Genomic DNA, 24,041 nt, shown 5'->3' with positions numbered 1-24,041 from the left:
ACTGAGCGTGGTCCACAAAGGCCATCGATTGCACCAGAAATGGAAGCAGTAGAGAAAAAGATGGGGTTTATAAAGTGTAATGTAATACTTTGTAATTTCCTGAAATTTGCCCTATATTCAAAGGCCTCAAAAGAGCACGGACCCTGTTCCTAAAAAAGACCATTCAGGGAAAGAGGGGGACAGGGCAGGAGGGGAGATAAGATGCACAATATTTTTCACATAAACAAAACCCAGGCAATTTTCCAAAATGACCAGCTCTTTAGCCCTCTACCATCAAAACTCCCTTTCTGAATTGCACGATGGCAGCTCTCCCCCAGTCTAAACCACAGTGCTTGATCTCATCAACTGCAGAAGGACAACATGGAAGTAAACTGAAAATATACTTGGAAACATTATTTGGTAAGCACTTTTTTCTGGTTTCACTCTCCGATTTCAGAAATGGAAGCAAACAGATATCAGTTAAGATTTCCGAGACACTCACACATTTCGATACCAGTCAGATCACAAAAGCAGTAGGTTTAAACAAGAAGGACTTAAAAATAAACCAAACCTTATCAGTTGTGTTCCGTGGAAGGAAGCAATGCATATCTGGCAAGGAACACCCCTTTTAAAATCAGGTAAGAGCTTGACTCTGCTCTCAAAGGCAGAACTCTCGCCAAGGCTCTTCTCCGCAGAAGCGAGATCCAGCACAAAGGGGTTAAACAGAGTTAACATCACTAAACCTAGAAATATTTTTGGTATCGTGTCCCCTCCCCGTTTCCCCTGGACACAAGGCCAGCACTGGGGACTGCAGAAAACAACTAGTCCCAAATGTTAAAGCAATTACAGTCACTAGAAATTCTTAGCTCTCTATACTGAACCAGGCTGCTTTAGAAAGCATTTTAACAATTAGGAATAATATAGTACAAAGTTACTGAGAAAAAAAGATGAACTATGACCTTTTTAGACTTTGAGGTACATTAACAGCAATCGGGTTATCAGTCTCCAGACCCTGGATGCAACCAGAGTTAAAAAAACATCCAACCTGTGCGACTGAATCCCACCAACGTACTTGGAAGACATCTCGAATATCCCTAACAGGCAGCTGCTTTTGATAGCGTCGCATGGGATTCAGCTTCGCCACACCGCTCCGGTGGATTCCCGGCATCGGTGATCCCTTAGCTGGTCTGAATTGAGCAAACTTTTAAAAAAATGAGTTCAGTATAAATAATTCACAAACTGTTTTGTGCAAATTTTTTTTTTATTTCCACATTTATATCACAATGTGTCCACTTAAAGGACCAAATAGCAAAGTTGCTCCCTTCTGCATCCCAAGAACACAGAAGTCTAGTTACTGTACATTCACTAAGGCTCTTTGTTTTTGCAAATTGCGTTTATGATGGATATCCATAAGGCAAACAATATCTAAAGGAATGGTAACAAGTATATTTCCAGCATACAAACAGGCTTCCTTTTTCCCTCTCACAGTACAGTTACAAACTTGTAGCACCCTCATTACATTTAGATTCTAGAAAAGGTGGTTTTTCTTTTTTTTTTTTCTTTTTTTTTTTTTTTTTCCTTTTTTCCTAGAAGTTTGCAGGAAGGGAAAAGGAGGAAAAAATATTTGGCTGGTGGTGGTGGGATCAAAAATATCGTTAAACATCTAGTTTTTGCAGCATTTCTCAGAGACTGGATTTAAACTGAAACCAGACTAAAATATGTGGATGCCTATGGAATGTTGAGCTGAAGCTGGTCTCCCAGCCTGCAGTGCAACACCTGCTGTTTAAAACCCAATCTCCGTACCACATGACTTTAAAAAAAAAAAAAACAACGCAATCATGTTCAGAGATGTGATACAAATAAAACTACAGTTTTTGCACATTGTCTCTCGGATATCTCACTGCCAAATAAAAACCCAAATCAAGTCAAATAAATAGATGCATATTTTGTTAAGGTAACTTCCACAATTTTCTCTGTACCTGCCTGTAATAAAGATTCCGGCATTCAGAAAGTGCTGGAAATCCTCTTCACTTCTTGGGGACTAACACTTTTTTATAGCTGGCTCGCTATAGAGTTTTGAACTCAATTTATCAACCTTCGTATGCCTTCCTTTGCAATTGTTAGTAAACTGGTAGCAGCATTTCACAAAAAGGAGAATTTAAAGGAAAGAGCTGTAAAGAACCAGCTCCCTCACACCCTCTGCTCGTTGGGCCTGTTTGTCCAGGACAGGAGGCTTTCTCCATCATTAAGTGGCATAGTGTCTGCCGTTTTTGCTAACTGCAGATGTAAAAGCATTTTTAGCAAAACTGTACTCAGTCTAGGCAGACGTAAGGCAGGATGTTCAATCTACCGTCATCCCCGTGCGGATCTAAGGATATGCACTGCGTCCAATCATACCAGTTACCCTGTGTGTCGTAACAACCGTTCACGCCTGGCCAGTTATGTTCGCGTATTCTGTCGAGGTCATCGCTTGTGACCTCGCGCGTGACCCCAGGCAAGTCTGTAGGTTTGCTGTTAGGAGCTAGAACGTGAGTCTTTCTAGCCTCTTTTCTAGTGCTTTCCTCCTGCTTTAAATATTCAGACATGAAGTAGTGAGCTCCTGGAGTCTGTACTCCTGATGAAGACAGCAAGCTACTCTGTCTGTTTAAATATGACTGAATGATTTCATTTCTGGATAATTCTTTCCAGTTCGTTTGTTCAAAGGGGCTTTGCAGGTTGGGCTTTTGCTCCTGCTTTTCCGTTTCTGTCCTGTGCTGTTCAGTAAGCGCAGGGATTTCTACCTGCAAAGGATCTTTCTGTGTTAAAGGTTTTATCTGTCCTGTCATGGGATCAAAAGTGAGTTTTCTCTCTTTTAATCTCACAGGTTTCACACCCCCTTCTGTCACGTGCCCATCCAAGTTGACCGTATAGTCTCTGGGTCGGTACCTTTTCTTCTTTTTACTATCGGAACCTGAAGCAGCATCATCACTGTCCATTTTTGAAGCGTCCTGGGAAAAGCCCATGTGTGGCGTGAGAGATTCCCCGGGGTGGGCGCTGGTTTTGCAGCTGGGAGATGTGTGCTGTTGAAGTGTCCCTGCTGTGTGCCTGTGCTGGCTTTCCGAAGGTACCTGCTGCTCCTGCCATTGCTGAGACACCTCAGTTACTGATTGCTGAGGGAACTCCAGTCTTTTCGCTGACATCGGAGGTGTTGATGGTTGCATCAAGGATGGTGGCGGTGATGGCACCTGTGCGGAATCTAAGAACTGAGACCTTTGAGATGGACTAGGCATCGAATCCTTTGGTGAGTACGTAGTATGCTGCCGAGCAAAAGTATCATGCCGAACACTTCTAGGGCTAAACGAGGAACAGCGAGGACTCTTAGGTTGGTGCGGTCCTGTGGTTTCTTCCGATTTATCATGCTGCTGAAGCACTGCAGTCTTTAATAACGAGGAAGTGCTTGAAGGTTTTACAAGTCCTGGAGAACTGGTGTGAGGTTTTACAGCATTTACCGGGATCTTATTGTGTTTATCATTTTCACTGAGTTCTGTCCTGCTGCTTTCAGGCCCTGCATGTAGATTTACATCTACAGGACTAGGAAAATTTTCAGGACTACCTCCAATGCCATTTGTTGGAGGGGGCGAAGAGTTTTGTAATACTTCATGACTAGCTTTGGAGACTTTTGGGGGAGGAGGGCCCTGATGCCCATCCCTGTGTTCACCTTTCCTTTTCCTATTTCCCAGTTTCTCTGGTTTTGGAGAATTTAGTTTCTGTATATCATTCCTGCTCTTCAATTCGCTGATTGGCTTTGATCCAGCCACAGCAGGAAGTTGCGCTTCTTGTTTGCAGTTGTGAGCACCACCATTTGCTGATCCAGGTGGATTCGGCAACCCTCTTGGCACTGGTTCATTCTGGCTTACGGGTTCTATCAACTTTTGCCAATTCCGCAACAATTTCTTGGCACGTTTGGCAAGTTCCTCATTGGATGTCTTCTTCCTCACCTCATTGATAAGCCTCCCAAGTCTCGTTTCCTATAAAGAAAGAAAAGTTGTTTTACAAACCGGTATCGTCCTAAACAAAATTCTTAAGGCAAATTTCTGCTTCGTAATGCTTACACAAAGAAATACCTAGTGAAAACCCACGAAAGACTGAAGTGCTGAATTAATCTTTTTGGAAAGGATTAGTCCAGTTGGTCCAGTGCTCTGCCACGCAACATGAAACCTACTGTAGGTTTCAAGTCACCCTGTCTTTATTCCCTGGCTAAAGCACTAGAGCCATGAACTGCAAAAAACATCAGAAAGGAATTCTTTAATCAGCACAAATCTTGAGAATAAAGGTGCAAGCTCAGATTTGAGGGGAAACGCAGCACCCAAGGCAGAAAAGGTGCGTGTTTATCACAACGAAAGTGTAAGATCTGCAGAAAGAGGCAAGGGACAAAAATCCCAGAATCTTCACCTGTTACAGTAATACATTGACAATAAAAATCTCCGTTTCACAAACCTGACTAGCCAGGTACGACTCATATCCTACCTTCTTCCTCCATCTCTCCTCTCCCTTCACTCCCCAGTATCTTAAAAGGGTATGAAAGACCGTTTTAAACAAGCATTCCTACGGTGTCCCAAAGTGGTTTCATAAGCGGAAGGAAGTGTTTGATTGTTCCCAAAGCACATTTGAAAACAAAGAATTGTTCCACAAGTCAGATTACTTAAGAAAAGCACTTCAAAGGAAAACATAGACCGGACGGTGAGAGAAATATGCAACATGTTGCGATACATACGTTGAAGTGTAGCTGGAATTGTAGTTAAGCAACAGTTAAAAGCAAGTAACACCAATAATTTCAATATAAAGACTGAAAAAAGTTAGATAACTTAGCCATAAAAACTTCTGGGCTCTGTTCATAACGTGGGCAGTGAGGCTGCAGCTGTGTCCTACCTCGTGCTTCAGCTTTTACCACACCTTGTCTCACCAACCACATCAGGCATTGAAACCTGCTTAACTGAATTTAAGATTAATTTTATAGACGCAGAGTAACAATATTCCTATTTCAGATTCTTTGGTGCTTGGTCACCAAACACCTAAAAAGGTGACCTGTACTTCAGCAAGCAGAACGATGTTGCAGAATACAACAGAATTAACCAGCAGCAAGTAACGATTAGTTTAGTGCCCACACAAACAGGAGCTGTGCTGCGCAGAATACTGATCTGAATCCAGAAAGAATCACTGTGAGTGCATTGAGATGTCAGAAGCAGCACGAGAGGGACAAAATAATATCTTAATTGTGAATCCTTTGCAATCAATCTATTGTTTCAAGAAAAGCTCTTATGGAAATTAGATAGGCAGAGAACATCCTTTCATACACACAAAAATCAAGCGATGTTCAGAGGGTGACATACCTCAAGTGCCTCTTTGGTAATGGGATATTTCTCCAGGCTGGAGATCACTTCCAGCACTGCCACCATGTTATGGATCTGCAACGAGGAAGACAAAGTCACTTCATGTTTCATGCACAGGTCTTAGTTATCAAATGTAATTTAAGACCTTCCACTTTATAATTGCTGGAAGCATTAATCACAAAATTGCTATCACACTGTCTGGCTTTTGGGAGCTGATTGTTCAAAGAATAGGGACAAGGACACTTAACTGACCTAGTTGGAAACTGCAGGAGCTGTAACAAACATGCTCTTATGTAAAACTAAAGGAAACATTAGCAATAAAACCAGTGTGACTTAGTAGCAAAATTCCGACACCCTTAGCGAAGGCATTAGCTAATTGTCCCACAGCCTAACTGGGAAAAAGCTGTGGCTGCCCCATCCCTGGAGGTGTCCAAGGCCGGGTTGGACGGGGCTTGGAGCAACCTGGGCTGGTGGGAGGTGGCCCTGCCCAGGGCAGAGGGTGGCACTGGATGAGCTTCAAGATCCCTTCCAACCCAAATCGTTCTATGGTTCTATGAAACATAAGTGCCAAACGGACCAAGGAGAGCACCGAGTCAAATCCCGCATTTATTCCTTTAAGCACTGCTTTAGATTTACACAAGTCACCATTCTACAGTTTTGTTCAAAATACTGATGCTTGCTGTAGCTGCACACCAAGAGTCTAAAAACCCAGGTATAAACTCCTCCGAGCGTGAAAGCAGAGCTGAAGCAAGCGCTGTGCCCAGTAGGTGTCCTCAGACCATCACCCAGCACCACCAGCACCGCGGGGACCAGGGGAAGCAGACGCCTTCCAAACGCCACACTCGCTGGAGAACTGCGTTTCCCGAGAAGCGAGATGGTGCGGACTTCCTGCACAAATTCACATCACATTACCAAGGCACGGAGCAGATTTTCTGATGGGATTCACTGCAGCGTTTCTGCACACGTGAGTAAGCAGCACACAAAAGCAGTTCCCCCAACCTGCAGATGCTAAGTACAAGTACGATTTTAATTATTTCTATGAGAAACCCCAGACTACAGAGGGATCCGCACTTCCATTACTTGATGCTAAAAGCACCAAAACCTGGAATTTCTAATTCACCTTTGTAGATAGATTTAAAAGACAAGCAAAGGAAAACTTGATTCAGTGTCTTTTATTGCTTAATTGCATTTGTGACTCAACTGGACATGAACTGCATCTGAGAAAAATCTCGCAGCAAGAACCTCTGCAGAGATTCCACGTTCTCCTAACGTCTTATCAGAGCCTCAATCAGGTAGCCCTGCCCTGCCAGCCGCACACTCCGCTGCAAGATTCGTCATTTTAACAAGACTGCAAGTTCGTAAGTGTTAGCTTTTTCAAGTCAATTCTACCCTTCTGTTAAGATACAGCAGGAGAATCAGGAGACAGTCTCTTCCTTTCAGAAAATCTTGTGCACAGACAATGTCTTTTCCATCACAGCAGGACTGCTTCACGTTGGAGATACCTGGATAAAGCCGGCAGCAGTGAAACACTCTGCCTGATTTTTAGATTTGCTTTTATCAACTTACGTTTAAAGTCTATATGGGCTTTGAATGATTACAACTCTTACAGGTTATAAAACTGACTTCAGACCAAAGATGAACTAATTTGTCAAGGTCTTCTCTTCACGGAACTACAATGCCTCCGCAGATATTTAAAGCCCACCACCCCATCAGGTCTGGTAAAACTCCGCTGAAGCTTTAAAGCAGCAATAGCACGTATTTTGACATATTTTAGTTCTTACTATTTCACTTCAGTGCACTGACTTTCTTACCTGTTGTGATCCTTGCACTGCCCTCAGTGCCCAGGAAGGATAATTTGGCACCACAGTTTTAAGTAATACGCAACACCAGGGTTATGTTGGTTTGTTTTTTTTTTTTCCAGTTTCTAGAACCAGAGCACTTAGAATAGCTAATACTCAATTCTGGGAGTTTCCAGACAAACATTTTTAGACTTGCAAAACATGATACTCTCCTTCCCAACACATATTTGAGACTACGAATTACCAGAGTGCAAAGAGGATCTGTGTATTGCACACCACAATAATTGGTACAATTATTTTTGCAGTTACTGGTAATCCCCTAATATTTGTTATCTAAATGACAAACCGATGGCACAAAAGGATCCTCAGTCCATCAAAAGGTCAAGATGTGGAAAGTGATACGCTCATGTATATACACACCTACAGGGAATTTCCAGCAACAGCTTTGCCTTTGGTTCAATATACCCAAATACGCATCTGTGGATACCCCCGAACGCTAAAATCACCTACTGGGGAGCAGGTCTGCACCAGGACTGACAGACTGTTACTTCATTCCCTCCTTTGAGGGACACATGGTGCCAATTAAAGGCAGTGAAAGCAGCCCTGCACCGCTGGGCCTGTGCCGATCGCTCAACTTCTGGTAACACACAAAACACCCATTTCAGATTCTTCACACATTTGTATCCAATTGAAAACACGCTGTCGCTCTGAAGCAACCGCTGCAAGGAGCATGAAGGCTCACGCTCGGATCAACTGCAAGAAGCTCCTCTCATTTTCCCTTCTTTCAGAGCTGCAGGGAAACGTTCTTAAAAAAAAAAAAAAAATTGTTCAGGCAGGTTCAACAACTGCTCCACCCTTCCCCAGGAGTTTTGTGTAGTTTTCTTGGAATGCTTCACCCAAACTGCCATAAAGGGAAGCTTATAATAAAAATCATATTCAACTATTTCAAAATAATATAGACTTACGAAATTTCTTGTGGTATAGTTAAACACTACGATGAAAACAAGATGCTGACCCCAAAATGCCTCAAGTATTATCTATCCAATGTGAAGACACCTACTTCGATAACAGCAGCACACCAGTATCGCGCACCAGTATCTTTACCATAAACCATCTGTTCCTGGCTTAAAAGAATTAATATATTGTCACATAACTGACATAAGACTGAAGTTACAAAACCTACCAGGGCATCATCCTACCTTGAGCAGCACCAGAAATGATAATTTATTAACGCAAGCGCTGCTATTAAAAATGCTGGTTGGCGACACGGCAGATAGGCACAGTAACATAAAGCAGAGCGGGACAGGGGAGGCGGGCAGCATTGCTCTCCCAGGCGCTGGTCAAGAGTACAATTGCCTAAGTCAGCGTCTCAGGAACTTGCACATCCTTTTGGTTTCTATTTGCCTTTGTCTACTTACACTACAACCCGTTACTACCACCCCAAAACAAGAACTTCCATGAAGCAACCCCAGGACCTTGCAGAAAACAGCTAAGAATAATTTATACGGCATTTCAAATTACCCCATGCTATTGCCGTGTTGTGAAGATCGACTGGCACACAGACTAATTCACTCGAAAGTTTACTGGAGAACATCTGCTTTGAGTCATCTACGATAATCCTTTCCAGCCAACCCTAATGACAGTCACAAAAAACCAAATCTTATTTATTCCATGCAAGTCTCCTCAAGTCATTCAGCCATACGCTGGAGCTTACTACTGGTATCTGAGATCTCTTCCAAGTTAAGCACTAAATGTTTTTATTACAGCCTCAGACAAAAGCATGGGTTTCTGAACTCTCTGGAAAAGATCAAGCAGCTTAATTTCCCTTTTTTAACTGCCATCTTAATCCTATTTTAGCTTTTATAAATGCAGAACAATTCAGTAACTAACTTCAGGGTAAGTGCTACACAGCAGTTTAAAAGGATAAAAAGCGTGCTCGGGTTTGGGAAGTTTAACGTACAGCTGCTCTCTGCCACCTCCAGTTCCACTGCCTCCTTCCCGGGCGGACTGGAGAACAGCAGCAAACTCAGCACCCGCGCAGGAGCTGCCATCACCGTTTCCACGTGCCGGGGGTGCGGAAGGGCTAGCATGTGTTTATGTTGGACTGGCACACTCACATGTTATGTTATGCTTTGCTTCTCTTCCTCCATCTACGGACCAGTCCAGACACAAAACACAACAGGAGTACCAGTGGAACACCTTTCTTGCTTCCTCGGGACTGCTTTGACATGCCGCACAACCTCCACCACTGCCTCAGAAACAGATGTTACAGAAACATTCATTTGACTGAAGCAATTTTGGTGGTGGTGTGTTTTTTTTGTTTGTTGGTTTGGGGTGGGGTTTATTTGTCTGTTTGTTTTTAGATGTTTCACAGGAATGTTTTCTAATTGGCATGTACGACCAGACCATGATAGGTGACAAACCAGATCTGAGTTAGCAAGAGTGATGTTGCTGAGACAATTAGTTCTACAGGCCTGGAGTAGGAGGAGGAGTAGGTATTTCCTTTAACACAAAACCTGAGAGGTAGGTGCACAATTACAAAAAAAATTGCAGTGATATCGTTAACTTAGATTCCTATCCTACTGGATTCTGGCTAGAAAGGTTCTTTTTAATTGCATAAAGTTCACCTAACAGCACTAAAAGGCATCTTTTGGCAGAGCATCATCATTCACATGGGTCACGTTAGTACCCGAAGAAGTTTCTAATGGGTATTTGCACTGGGCCTGGCATGTCTACAGTCCCTCGTCACTGAAACTTTTCCAAACCCAAAGTGTAACACTATTATCCTCCTGAAATCACAGGTTGTAATAATGGATAATCTGACTCCACTGTAACCATTTTGAAACAGACTATACAGATATACCAGAAGACACCGGCTTTGAGAGAACGTATGTGTTATCATACTTCAACTTACTTCCTCAGAATATGCTAAAAATATTCAATATTTTGCTAGTTTCAGAGAAAATACTTTTGTAACATTTCCCCTCCTGTAGCATTAAAGTGATTTCACAAAAGCAAACAGAGACATGGACCCACTGCGGAAGACTAAACAGATCTTTCTATCTGTCCTACAGATACAAATGCAGATCTCTATTGCCACGTTGGTGTTTTCTGTTGGCAGTGAGTATCAGAAACGCAGTGTCGTCTATGCAGAAGTCCACAGGAGCATTTGTACCATTTTTTATTGTCTTCCCCTGCTCCAAGAGACAGCAGCATTTTATTGGGTAGTTATAGAAACTGCCATATATCTACGGGCCACCTATATCCTTTGGTAGCGCAAGATAACGTTTAAAAAAATCCCGGGTTCAAGGTCAATATTGCTGAAGCTGCCAGGAAGGCAGAGCCCATTCAAAAGGAGGTACAGCAACAGCCCCGCCAGCAGCCTCACCCGCTCGCGCCTATTTTCTCCAAAGCGGTGCAGCAATTGCCTCTATCTAAGCACCAATTCCTATCCTGGACCGGGGCATCAGTATCAGATCTTGCCCCCAGCACTGCATTTGTATAAGAGCTACTTCATTGCATAATAATCTGAAACACAGAATAAGAAGTAAGAAGAGAAAAGTTGCTATTCATGGTAGGCTTTATTTAAATGCGGCAATGGAAATACAGTAGTATAGTGTTTATTTGGCACTTCATATAGAATGCATTAGACACCAGGCACTAATGATACATATCGTGAACAGTAAACTATAATGTCTTTTTTTTTTTTTTCCTTCCCAAAGATACAGACCAAACACACAAAGTTAGAATTCAGGTTACAACCTGCTGGTATTTAGTTCAGTTCCCTTGCAACTGATCTATTAACAGTTTCCCCTACCTGCAATGTGACATGATGCTGTCTAAAGACAGGGTAACACGAGATACTATTCACCGAAACGATGTACCAAAAAGATGACCATGCACTACTTTGTTCATAATTATTGAAAACGTTGAAAGTCAGTTTGCTAAGTGGAATTCAAGTATTCACCAGTACACAGAAGTCTTACAGGTGGAGGAGAGTTTTCTAATAGTATTTAGTAAAGTGGATCTTTAAACATGAAGGAATCAATGATTTGGCTCAAAAGTCATCCACCGAGAGCATCTTCTACGACAGAGAAATTCACTCGGAGTCCGTGCTTTGACCACCCATCAGAAATTTGTGCTGCGAAACAACAGGTAGAAGAAATGCTGCCTGACTACGAAGAACAGTCAAAAAAGTGGCAAGGCACAGCAAGCACTTGTACGGATATCCCTACCTCGGGATTGAAAATTTCCAGGTCTAATTTAAACTATTTGCATATATTTTATTTGTACTTAGGCTTTATTTAGTGGTAAAGTAACATCATCCAGGTACCGACCCATACACACTTTACAAAGGCAGGATCATCACACAGGAGTAAGGTCAGATTCCAACAAAATACCGCATTGCGAAGAAATCAGCAGACCTGAAATATTTCACTTGAGCAAGACAACAGTTTCGCCCCGTTACCCTTCGGCAGTCTGTACGCACGGCAGTAAGGTGTAGAGAGACTACAGCAGCCAAGAGATTTAGAGGAGTTTGCCAGCAGGAACCACAGTTTGCCCCGTTACAAACGGCCCCGAGACAAATCCAGAGCAGCTGGCAAGTGCTGACAGCACTCTGGCTCTTCTCTACACCGTCCACTCCAAAGGGGATGTCTAACCCTGGCAGAAGCCCTCAAGTCTGGCCGAGACGTAGCAGGAAAACACATCATGCAAGACAGAGGAAACCACCAATGAAAGGACTATCCATCGGCGGAGTCATTCAGAAAGTGAGATATAAGAGGCAGTAAAATACAGATTATGGAGACAAGACGCACACCCAGAACATAATGAGGTCACAGAAGAGCAGTGGCACATTGGGGGAAGTCTTCCTGCTCTACAGAAAGAGGTCTTTAAGGCAAATAGAAAACAAACAACAGTATAACACTCTTCTCTATTCGTATTTATTAGCCGATAATTGGAAGACGCTACTACAGAGAGGAATAATTGTCAGCTTAACATTCACTAAACATTTTGTAAATATCATAAAAATTGTACCTGTAGTGCCCACCCTTCGGTTGAACATGAAACAGAGAAGACTCACTGCAATATGACACACACACACACCCCTCCCCCGCCACAAAACCCCCCAAACCACCAGACTATGAAGTTGGGCAAAACCTTTTTGGGGAACAAATTTATTAGCCCAGTTGTTGAAGTGAAGGTTAGTTACATGAAATACTATTGAACTGGAAAGACAGGTGTGGCACAAATTCAAGAAAAGGGAACAGAGTAAGAAGAGGAGTGGGTTCTGCGGACCACAAACCCCGGCAGTCATTGTCACAGCGGGGCAGAACACGGCCTCAATGGTATCTACCACGGCAAGAGAATTTTAGTCTTGTTCTTCACTCAACACACTATACTGATAAGGAATGGCACAGGAACCACATTCAGCTGGAATTACACGTTCATCCCAAGGTATCGCAGTTCAAGAAGAAGGTATAGAAAGAGGAGTTCAGAGGTGAGCAGTGATAAGAGGTTTTGAAAACATGGGTAGTAAGAAAAAGTTTAAGTACTCAAATTCACACAGTATTAAAAAAAGGGAGGAGGCTCACAAAGCTCAAAATAAGCCTGCCTATGCATTATTAGTCATAATAAAGAAAATGGTGATCAACTGTTTTCACGCTCACTGGCCTAATTTGCAACAAGACAAATACTGATTACGTATTAGGAATAACCAGAGAGCCACCAATGCACTCACATGAGCTCTCAAATAGTTTCCATAGCCACTCCAGAGGTTTAAGAACAGATCGAACAAGTCTGGAAGGAGTTGTTTTATACAGGTGATGCCATCCCAGTAAAGGTGATGGACCATGTCGCCTCCTGAAGTCCCTTCCAGCCACGCACCCCTACGACGCACACCCAGGGCACAGACACTGAACAGCAGGTAGTAGAAACACACCGAAACACCCTTTTCCTACCTAGTCCGAACTAGACTCAAAATAGTAATTCTAATTTCTGTCCTCTCAAAGAGATATATACTGGTAGTTAGATGAAGCAGTTTATATTATGAAGGACCTACAAAATCCCACACTTTGAAATTTGCTGTTGCACCAGAGCGGGCAGGCTCAGCACCCCACACAGCACCCAAATGAGCGTGACCCCAGAAATGCCCAACAGCTGTCCCGGCCTTCGCAGGCAGCTCGTCACCCCTCGGGCTCTGTAGTCACTTCGTATCACTGTTTCGGCCACCTGATGCTTACCCCTCTGCACCTCAACGCCTGAGCACATTCCTAATGCAGCACGGTCCTGCCAAAACAAAGCATAATAAAACAAGAATAACCACGGCAACTATTAGGTTTGACCAGCCCTATGCACCATTGCCTTCTGGTATAAATACTACCCATCACACAGCCAGCTACAAACGTGTTTAATGTTCAGCGGAACAACGTAGCATGTCTTACAGAACAAGATTTGTCAAGTGTTGAGCCACACAATCAAAGAGTATGAAATAATGCAGCGTGTCCCCCCTCCAGCTGCAGCAATCGCTACAGATTATTTCAGCACAATAAATAAAAGCCATAGAACACACCAGTAACACACAAAACCCAATCACTACACTGGTCCTAAGGACATCTAATCACGATACAGTTTCATTGTATACATGATAACCATTTCTCCCCCTCTTCTACCTGTACAGAAACTTTACCCACATACAACTTGGTAGCTACTACTTATTGTAAACCGTGAATTGAAGTCCAAAATTACTGCTTAAAAATTTAGAGAGCCATAAAATGAGATTGTTGTGCAAAGTCACAGGAATGGCTAGTCCCACTTCAACAAGAGAGAAATGCAGAGTTTGTGGATTATTCAGGCAGAATAATACAGAGTATACAGAAAACTCAGCCTTAAGATGTGCCCTTTTGGTTTATCATGATCTTGGTGCTTTCCACGGTAAGGAGAGACCCACGCCCTCAGCCCAAAGTCTGCACTTTGATGGCAGTTGTTCGGGGAACCCAGAAGCCACCGCCGAGTGTTAATGCAGGAGAGGCGGGTGCTGGCGGAGCACAGCAGCGCTCCTGAACTCCCCATTATTACCCACCTGCCTCATGGTGAGAGCAAAGTCAGACACCGAACCAGATTATGAGAATGACCCTTAAAGGCATCGCTTGGACAGAATCATTCTGCAATCACCTGCTTAATCTTAATGCACTCCAGAGAACTAGTGGAGATTTAAAATTATGCAACACGCATTTAAGGACTTGATGAGAACAGCTTCAAAGGGTCAAGAGCTTTCTGAAGTTCTTAAATATTATGTTACCCATCACATGGAATATCTGCCCAGAGCTGTTAACACAAAGCAGTTTATATCTGAATGTAATACAGAAAAGCCCTACTAATGTCACCACAATATAGACTCTTCACTCTTTTCTTAAAAAAAAAAAAAAAAAAAAAACAAAAAACCACAAAACAACACATCTATCACCACATTGGTGTACTTTTATACGCAGCAGGACAACTTTTCTCAAAATGCTGGGAAGCTTCTCCCCTGACTCCTTAAACGATAAAGGAGGTTGAGGTGAGAGCCTGTTGAATACACGGCATTGTGGAATTTATTAATTCATCACACAGAAGTGCAACATGCTTGTATGACTGCTCATGAGAATTTAAGCATAGTGTATTTGTTCACAAAACCTGAGAAAAACAGCCCTACAAATTGGGAAAGTTTTAAATATGGAGTTTGGAGAGAAGTCGCTGTATCCTTTCAACAGCAACTACTAATAGAATTTCCGTCAGGACATACCGTAGAAAAGCTTTATGGATATGCAAAAAAAAAATTGAAATAAATTTCCCCATCTCCTAGAATTATTGCTCACCAAATTCTAGACAAAAACGCTGCTGCAGGTCACTCATTTCCAAATACTTCCATTCTCTGAAGACTGTGCAGGTCCTCAGGAGAACATAACTTGTCCAAAGCGATGACCCCCCGATAATCAGTTGAGAATGTTCAGCCATTCCATACAGTGGCACAATCATTAGCAGCTACTTAGAAACAAAATGAGTTTTCTATCTTTGGCTGGAAAAAAAAACATCTCCCCCCAAAGGACCATAAGCAAACCCCCTTTCATCTCAGGGCTTACCAGTTGGAGGGCTACTGCACTTTTAAGACCAGTTGGTCAGTGAGATTGTGACAGGACAAAACAACCCAGTACCCCATCAGCATTTTATTTATATTTAAACACAGAACACTCAGGAAGCTGCAACCTGGCGCTCCTTATTTCTCATCTAGGAGCGCAAAACTCAATGATTTCCACTTAAGAACGCCCCACTGATGCTGAAGTCCCCCGGCAGCCTGTCTTAAGAATGCCAGTGAAGAAAATGCTACACAAAGTGAAAACTCGTATTTTGATAGACCAAAACTCTTACACACATGACAATGGAGACAGTTTTCGTGATGGAGGCAGATTGTTAACCAGCGTGCTCGCCCCCTAAGCACACGCCGCAGGCACCCCACCTGGGCCAACACATTTGAAACATCAGCTCTTGCATCTTCCTCTCTTCCATCTCACTACGCTCAGCTCTATTCAAGAATCAACTGCAGTTTCTCCGAGGATAAACTATAATATTGAGGTATACATTTTTCTGGAACTTTCAGGATGATAACTTCTATAGGGACACAAACGTTCCTCCCCATGCAATGAATTTACACAGCACAGTGGTGCACACTGCCCACCCCCCCCCCCAGCCCAAAGGGCGCCGCTTAAGGGACAGCTCGAGCTACAGAACCTCAGAGCTGGTCATAGATGTCTTCAGCAAACTTCCAGCACAAGTTATGAATGTGCATCAGTAACCTGGGAAAAAAAAACATGTTCTTATACCTTCAAAAATTCAACAATCCTTAACCCCCCCCCCCCCCAAAAAAGAATAAATTAATTTAGACCTGCAGTATAATCGTGATACTCAGCAAGCCGATTCTGCGTGAAAACGGCGTGTGAGAAAGCAGCTCCACAAAGCGCTGGCTGTCACTCTTAGACAAGACTTCCACCTCTGCACAATCATCTTTACGGCACAAAGTTTCAAAATACACCCAGTTAAGTACATTGCTGAATACTACAGACAGACTCGGACGTAGGATTCCTCTCCTCCCCAACTGCTATGTTAGAAAACCACTTTGTTCAGTAAAACAGAACTAATTGCGTTTTACTTACAGTGATTCCTCAATAGAAATTTCTACCACCGACTGTTTGGACATGCTGAAAATTGTATACTTTGATATTAACAATCACACTTCAGCACACATCACTGCCCCATGAAAGCCATGCCCCAGAAAATACTGACACGCTGTTAAGTTTAGCAGATTGCACCTCAAATTAAAGCAATTTGCTACCATTTAAATATTATTCCAAACACTGAAAGCAGGAATTACCTGTAGAAAGAATAATTTAGCTGTTAGAATACTCAATAAACAAACCTACACTTACATTAAACTGAATGTGATGTACTTACCTTTACCTTAAATATTTCTTTAAAGACCAAGTGTGTAAGTGGGGCCACATCATACTGTATGTTATACAGACCAAAAAGTCTATTTGAAGTTATCATCAAGCACAAAATGGGCGAGTTGAGATAGCACTGAAGCGTTATCAGCCAAAACAGATGTGTTTTTTTTTTTTTTTTTATTTATAAAAACTATGCTGACATTAATTTTAACTCCAAATCTAACACAGTGGAGTAACTATGCCTTAAAAGAAGTGCTTCTTAATTAACACCAAATTTCCCCAGTAGGCAGAATCGATTCCTGCTTTCCCTACCCTGAAACTTTTGTGGTTCCGGAAAAAAAAACAACCCAAACTTCTACTTGTCAACTGCAGCAGCTCCTTGAAGAAACTGGAAAAGGCTCTTCGCTCCCAGGACACCGGGAGAAAAACCTTCAGCTGCTCTGAAACTACTTTGATCAGGAGCCAAAGGTGCCAGAGTGACAGCGCCGTTGTGTCATCTGGCCGTACCAAAAACCCTGAAGAGAGGCAACAACCCACACCTTACACACTGCTAAACTGGGCTCACCCTCACCTCACTGCACAAAACCCTAACAAGTGACAAACTGGCGTTTCTGTCCTAGGTCCAGACTGCTGAAACACAGGCTAAGCCAAAGGTATTCGTATTTTCTAAGAGACGGATTTGGTCTCTCCCCACTCGGGAGCTTCTGACGGGCACGTATTGTCCCTCCCGCCCGTGCCGGTGCCAGGCTGCAGTGCCGAGCTCGGCAGCAGGACCTGACCCAGCTGCACCCTGTGCCCGTCCCAGCCCAGCTCCAGCTCTCCCAGGACCCTGCGCTCAGCTGCCTCGGCTCACTGCTTTCTTGGGGTAATTGTGTGCCCCCCTGCACCGAAAGGGCTTAGCGCAGGGTCCCGCCTGCACCAGCGGCCGCAGGAGCACAGCTGCCCCGAGTCAGGAACTTGGGAAACTGCAGCCTCGGGTTCTCCGCTGCCTGGGAAGTTTGTTGTAGCACCTCTCTCCTGGAAGGATGTGCATCTTGCACATCAGCTGTCTTTTCCAGGCTGTGGTTCGTGGTGACTGTCAGAGAGTATTCCTGATGTTTATTCCACCTACAAAGCTTTGGTTTTTCCATTCAGTAAACTGCTTCATGGTTGTATCAAGAAAAATGTGTTAGATCAGTTACTGTCCCTCCCAGCGCTTCCTCCCTCCAGCCTCCGAGCCAGCCAAGCGCTCACTTCTCACCGAAACTCCGTGCTCTGGTGTGTGTGCAGCCGGCTACGTGCCGCAAAGTTTCACCGTTTGGATTTGAAAAGCCTGATGCCCCTTAACGAAACAATCTGACAAAGCGAGAGGCGCCTGGCGGGAGGGTGCTGCTCTCCGACAGCTCGAGCTCGTCCCGCTTGGGGCTGCCACTACCACACCGTCACCTCTCCTCGCCACCCACGCTGCCCCAGCTGCCACTCCGCGCCACCACTGCCACCTCCCTGCGCCACGAAGAGCCGGGGCAGGGGAAGAGGCCCCAGAGGAGCCCCGCTTCAGGCAGGGCTTGGCTCGGTGAGTCCCTGGGCTGGCCCGGCACGGGGTCACCAGCCAGCCAGTGGCAGCGCAAGGGAGGGAGCAGGAACGCAGCGAAGCAGATGTGGACCCCGACAGCTCTCCCGCCAGGCGCAGCTCCACTGGCAGGTTCAGCTGGTGCACGCTTGTGAGTTTAAGCCAAGCCAATTTTTGATTATTTGGAGCCACACAGCCTTTGGCGTAAGGTGATCTACTCTGGAGTTGCGAGGCTCACTGCTCAGGAGCGTCCTCCTGGATATCCATGACATTTCCTAGCGTTTATGCCAGGAACACGTGCCGAGCCCTTGCATTACTGCACAGCAGCAAGTGCAGGGTACGACTCCAGACATCTCTGAACCACACACAAGGGACAGTGACAATAAAGCCTCTACAAGAGGAACCCGACCATGAGGCATCCACTCTCGTCTCAGAACACAGACGAGTGAACTTTTCCAGGTAACACATCCCTCTTTCCCACGAGGCCCCAAGGCAGCCTGCCCAGGCAGTAGGGAAGCACGAGGAAGCAAACGACGCTCCACTTTACAGCTTCCAGACTTATTTAAACAATTTAATACCCAATTCTGCTGCCACACCTGTGCCAGTGCTATTAGTGATGTACCAGAAGTTTTATCAGGTAATGGAGCTACATCAAGAACTACCTGGGGAAAAAAAGTAGTACTATCTTTTCTTTTTTAAACCCTGATCAATTCCGCAGTTCAGTTCACCACACGATCCGGCAAATAGTTGCACCTGCACACATCAAATGGGTGTGTGTAGCAGGAGTAAGAAGTGGGTGTTATTTAAATTGTCACTGCTGCCGAAACAAACACTCAAATTACAGCTTAAGAGCAAATGACTACTGCCCTCATCACTGCAACCCGGGGAGTTTCAAGGAATTAACAATAGAAAGGCAATTTGGCATTCCCCTCGCTTTGACCCCTCAACCCAAACTCCCTGCAACATTTGTTTGCTCAGATTTTGTCTTGGCAGCCTCCAACTTTCTAATGGTCTCATTACTGCAAGGGGTGCTGTGCAAACGCAAAGTTTTTAACCCCCTCCAAAAGTTACAGTATTACCACCAATAATAAACTGGCCGGGACTACACCGGTGACTGACCAGACAAGCGCTAACCGGGACTAGTTAACCTCAGTAGTTACACCTGTGTAAGTGTCACAGGCACTGTTGGAACACGCTTCCACCGAGCCAAAAAGCTATTTTAGAAAGAGGTGGACAGGAAAGCTGCAAAGCCGAGGCCAAGAAAGCAACTGTACCCAGTTGTTCACCCTCAATCGGGTGAATTCAAGTGAATCCAGGTGTTTACAACACAGAGCATCAAAAAAGCAGTCATCCTCACTTAAGGTTATTTAAAATTATGAAGAAGCTGAATACAATGGAACTTGTGACATCAGGTCCAAATCTTATCTGGAAGCCAGGACTGAGACGGTAATGACACTCCAGCCCCTACACATTAGGCAATGCCACAACCACCCGCAGGTTTCGCTGCACACCTGAAACACAGTCCCCTGCCCTGATGCACAAAATGCTGCTTGAAACGAGATGAGCTACAATAAGGAAATACACAAACCCAGTGAGCGGTACAACAGGTCCCAGCCCCTCCGCACGCTGCAGCTTCCTCCAAACTGATAAGCTCATTAAGGCCTCACAGAAAAGGATAAAGCTAAAGCAAAAGCCATGCCTAGGCTACTTTCGCCCACACGTAACGCTTCCCTGCGTCCAGAGAAATCCCCCAAACCCTCCCAAAGCGAACCATCGTCCCTTCTCCACTCTGGACATTCACAGCAGTGCCTGGCACCTTCTCCCCCCCTTTTTAAACTCAATTCTAGAAAGCATATTTATCACTGATAATAGATAGAAGCATTTATTTCTAGGACTTTGGTAAAGCAATCAATACAGAAAGCACCATGGAAGCATCTTTAACTATGCAACTCATGTGTCAACTGGAAGATCACCCCAGGCCAATGCACTACTTAACATATTACAACACATGGACCAATTTATTATTAATAATTCAGATCACGGACCTCTCCTGAAGGTCTGAGCAGCGAGGCCAACCGAAATACTGCATGAATGGCAGCCGGGTTTACAACCAACTCCAAGCACACAGCAGGCATACAATGGGTTGTTACTCAAACCAAAGCTGGCTTTGCATCACAGAGTGGTATTAATGGCAAATAATTAAATTATTGTCTAATATTTAAAGTCAGGAAAAGATCACTACATATTCAGGATGAGGAACCATTTAATTGCAAGCACAATTCGAACAGGCAGTTGGAAACGACAGGTTTTCCCACAGAGCAAAAACTACCAGATCTCATTATTCCTGACACCAGGTAATAAATTCCCCGAAGAGCAGAGAGCACAATTTAACAAGGCGAAGGTGTTCTGCTTGGTGGAAGAGGTGGTTTCTCCGCACACTGAGCCCGAAGGGAACAGCGTTGCTTCTACCAGAACCGAGGAGTATCTCCTCTGTAAGACCTCACCCAAACGCTACAGTATGGTTTCGGACGCTCTTCTCCAGTTACCGTTTCAACACGGTTCTTCCAGGAAAAGGATTTTTCCTGCAAGAACATCACATCACCCGTCGTTGCGGGTGACACCACTAAACTCACGCTTTCCTCCAACACGAGTCTTGGTACGGTCTCGCTAACACACAAGCCTTGGAAGGAAACTGATGTTGATAGTTAGTGTTTAAGTCACGCAGCAGAAGTAGTTTGCCCATATGTTTTTTCAAGGGGAAAAGGCTGAATAAATGAAGACATAATACCAGACATCCCGGGTGGCTTCCAACATGATGTAATTTTTTAAAAATAGCTTATTTCTTATAGGTCTCCTTTGAAATAGAGGTTACCCGTGTAAATTCTGAACTAATGTGTGAAACTAAGTTATAAATACATTCCGCAGCAATTACTAGAAGAAGTCTCAAGTGCTAAATACACGTGTACAATTAAAACATCACTCCTGAGTCAGCACGGCTTCACGTAGCAGTTAAAGATGAACAATCGACAAAGAAGATTTCTCAAAGCAAGCAGGTTCTGAAAACTTGGCAAAAAGGTTATTTTGACCAGTTCGGCCCAACACAGGTAAGGAAACTTATCTATTTTTTTTTTTAATTTAAGGCAGGACCTCAGAGTTAACCAACATTTGTATATACGGCAAAGACCTTTACTGGAACAAATATCCACACTGGAGAAATAGCTTGTATTAGAAAATGTATCAGTGAAGCTTAAATTTACAGCACCCCACAGTAAAGCACTATTATAAAGAACCACATCCTCCTCCTCCTCCGCCTCACAAAATGGGGCTTTTTTTTTTTTGCACACCTGACAATATTAATGCAGGTTTCACCCTCTCCAGAAACACGCACATACACACACGGACAATTATATTGAAGAGCCTGAATGAAATCCAGGCCTCAAAGCTTGACTTTCTCGGTAAACAAGGAAGTCAGTCACAATAATGAATACTGTAAGTTTGAATGCAACCACTTCTTTTAGGAGAAGATTCTAAAAGCCAGAAGAAAGTAACCGGAGTTTTCTGTGAGTGCCCACAAGGGCTGCAGCTCGTAGCTGCATTGACTTCTTCTACAGGAAAACAGTAGAACAGTTTCTTATACTTTTACGCTGGTGCCCAAGTGAGATTAAATTCAGAATCTGCTTTTAAGTGTGTTCAAAATTTAAGTTTATTTTTTCCCCTTTGTGAAAATACCATGCGAGGCAGCTTTTTCCAATTGTTTACCATGTATTCTATGCACTTTGGAGAAAGCAGTCCAAGAGTTAAGCCTGCACAATGGATCTCAACTACACCACCTCTGCTCTCCTTCGAAGAAAAGGTTAAAATGGAAGACAGCCCCCTGCCTACAGGCATTTCTAAACAATGGGCTGATTTTTCTGCCACCAATTATTGCCCTGGATAAGTATCAAGTATGTAGAATTATAATTTAACATACATTACTCTTCAGCTTATGGGGCTACTGACCTGTCAGAAGCTCAGCAGAGCTACTGGCCGATGCTCTGACTTCCCCTCGCAGACAGCTGCCTGGTTATTTCTGGTCTCCCTCATCACAACCAAACTGCAAGCGCGTTCGCAGAGTAACGTAACATTAACGTATGGAGGAAGGGAAAAGTATCCATCACAACATGTATTTCCCGGCTGCTTCATTCCGCACAGCCACTGTGTTTTAGAAAGTAACACCAGAATTAGGGTAACCATTGCTGCTGACAGTTTTGAAGTCAAAAGACACCATAGATCTGTTACAATTTTATTAAACTAGGTTGACACTCGGCCTAATGTAAAGCGAAAAATTTGCAGCCACAAAAAGAGAAGCCAGAGCAAACAAAATTCATGAAGTGTACTAACTGACATTTCAGCAAGATCCACGTTAAAGTACTGCAAACTCAAACAACTTTGACATTTAAAAGCCCACAATTACCATTATAATTCATTACTGTTACTCGAACATGTAATATTACAGCTGGTGACAAATGCACATCACAGGGGATTGCTAAAGAAGGGTGATTTTTCTTCAGTTTTCATGTCACATGCAGGCCATGCCGGAACGTTTCCAGATGGCACTAACTTTATTAGCTACTTTAAGACTTCAATACGGGTCTATTACAGAAAGTCACTTGTTCAGACAGCAGCAGGTATGACTTTAATAGAACCAAAATAGCATTTCACATACCCAGCCTCCTGGAAGAACACACACACACAGGCGTTCAGCCTGACGCACCCGTAGCTGCCCCCACAAACTGCAGACGGCCACAGCAAACCCACCTGTGCATCCCGCTGGCCTGACCGCTGACCCAAGATTCACAAATCGGACAGACTGCAGGCCCTGCAGCCCTCTCACAGTAATAAACACTTAAGCAGAGAACTGCTTTAACGTGCCAAAAAAAAAACAACCCTTAAAAGTAGTAAATGATACTTTGGATAACCGCCACTTAAACATTAAGGCCACTCACAGGTAAAATATACGCCGACTTCTGCGCTTACACTACATCCCAGAAGGAGCAGATAAGCTCATTAGCGCACTGCAGGAAAGGATAACAGCGAAGACGGAGGCTGCCCGGTGCTGGAGTAGCTCCAGAGCCCCGAAGCCACCGTCGAAGTCCTCCCGGTGCCCCCGGAGCCCGGGGTATCCCACGGTACCCCACGGCCCCGGCGAGAGGCGGCCGCAGGGGCCGAGGAACAGGTGGGCGCCCCGGAAGGTCCCGGCGAGCCGCGGCGGAGCCCGGCCCAGAGCCCCCTGCAGGCCGCGCCCGAGCCGCGGCCTGGCGTGGGGAGGCCGCCGGGCCGCACGCCGCATGGCCGGGCAGCGCCGGCCGAACCCCGGGGGGTGCCGTGAGGCGGCGGCAGGCGGGGCGGCGGACGCGGCCCCCCCGGGAGGAGGGGAGAGGCATCCGGTGCCACCGCCAGGGCGGGCCCGCGGTCCCGGCTCAGGGGAGCGGGCGGCGAGACGCCTCTGGCAGCGGGACCCCGGGCGGGCAGGGCGCCGGGGAGCTCTCCGCTACCGCCCGCAGCGGAGGCTTCCGGTGCCCGGGGAGGAGCCCGGCCGCGGTCCCGGCGGGAGGCGGCGGACGCGCGGCCCCGGCACCCCTTCGGGCAGCGGCGGGGGACGGCGGGGCGGGAGTCCCGGGCGGCTGCGGGGGGGAAGAGCGGCGGGCGGGCGGCCCGCGGCCGGTGTCCCCGCGCTGCCGGCACGGTTGCGGCGGGGCCCGGCGGGCCGTACTCACGTTGCTCTGCGGGTCGATGGCCTGCAGCAGCCGGTCCCTGATCTGCTGCGGGGAGGGGGCCGGAGCCGCTGTCATTGCCTGGGCGAAGCGGGGCGGCTGCGGCCGGGGCG

At 45.1% G+C, this 24,041-nt stretch overlaps 1 protein-coding gene across 2 annotated transcripts; it reads right to left on the bottom strand.

The window, feature by feature from the left end:
* Positions 1-560: 560 nt before the first annotated feature.
* Positions 561-24,041, bottom strand: MED26 (mediator complex subunit 26). 2 transcript variants are annotated; one of them, XR_014270027.1, is made up of 4 exons: positions 23,932-24,041; positions 5,349-5,423; positions 1,052-3,986; positions 568-663 (listed from the first exon to the last, which is right to left on the bottom strand). XR_014270027.1 is itself a non-coding variant. In XM_082495196.1 (3 exons), exons 1-3 carry the CDS (start codon positions 24,004-24,006, stop codon positions 2,292-2,294), a joined length of 1,845 nt encoding a protein of 614 aa, XP_082351322.1. In that variant the 5' UTR covers positions 24,007-24,041; the 3' UTR covers positions 561-2,291. The 2 variants fall into 2 exon arrangements, 1 of the variants encoding a protein (XP_082351322.1); XM_082495196.1 differs by having other exon boundaries at positions 561-3,986.

Source organism: Vanellus vanellus (assembly GCF_965231255.1).
Source record: "Vanellus vanellus genome assembly, chromosome: 25".
Lineage (NCBI taxonomy): Eukaryota > Metazoa > Chordata > Aves > Charadriiformes > Charadriidae > Vanellus > Vanellus vanellus.
Note: the sequence above shows the minus strand (reverse complement) of the source record. Positions and strands in the feature narration are given on the sequence as shown.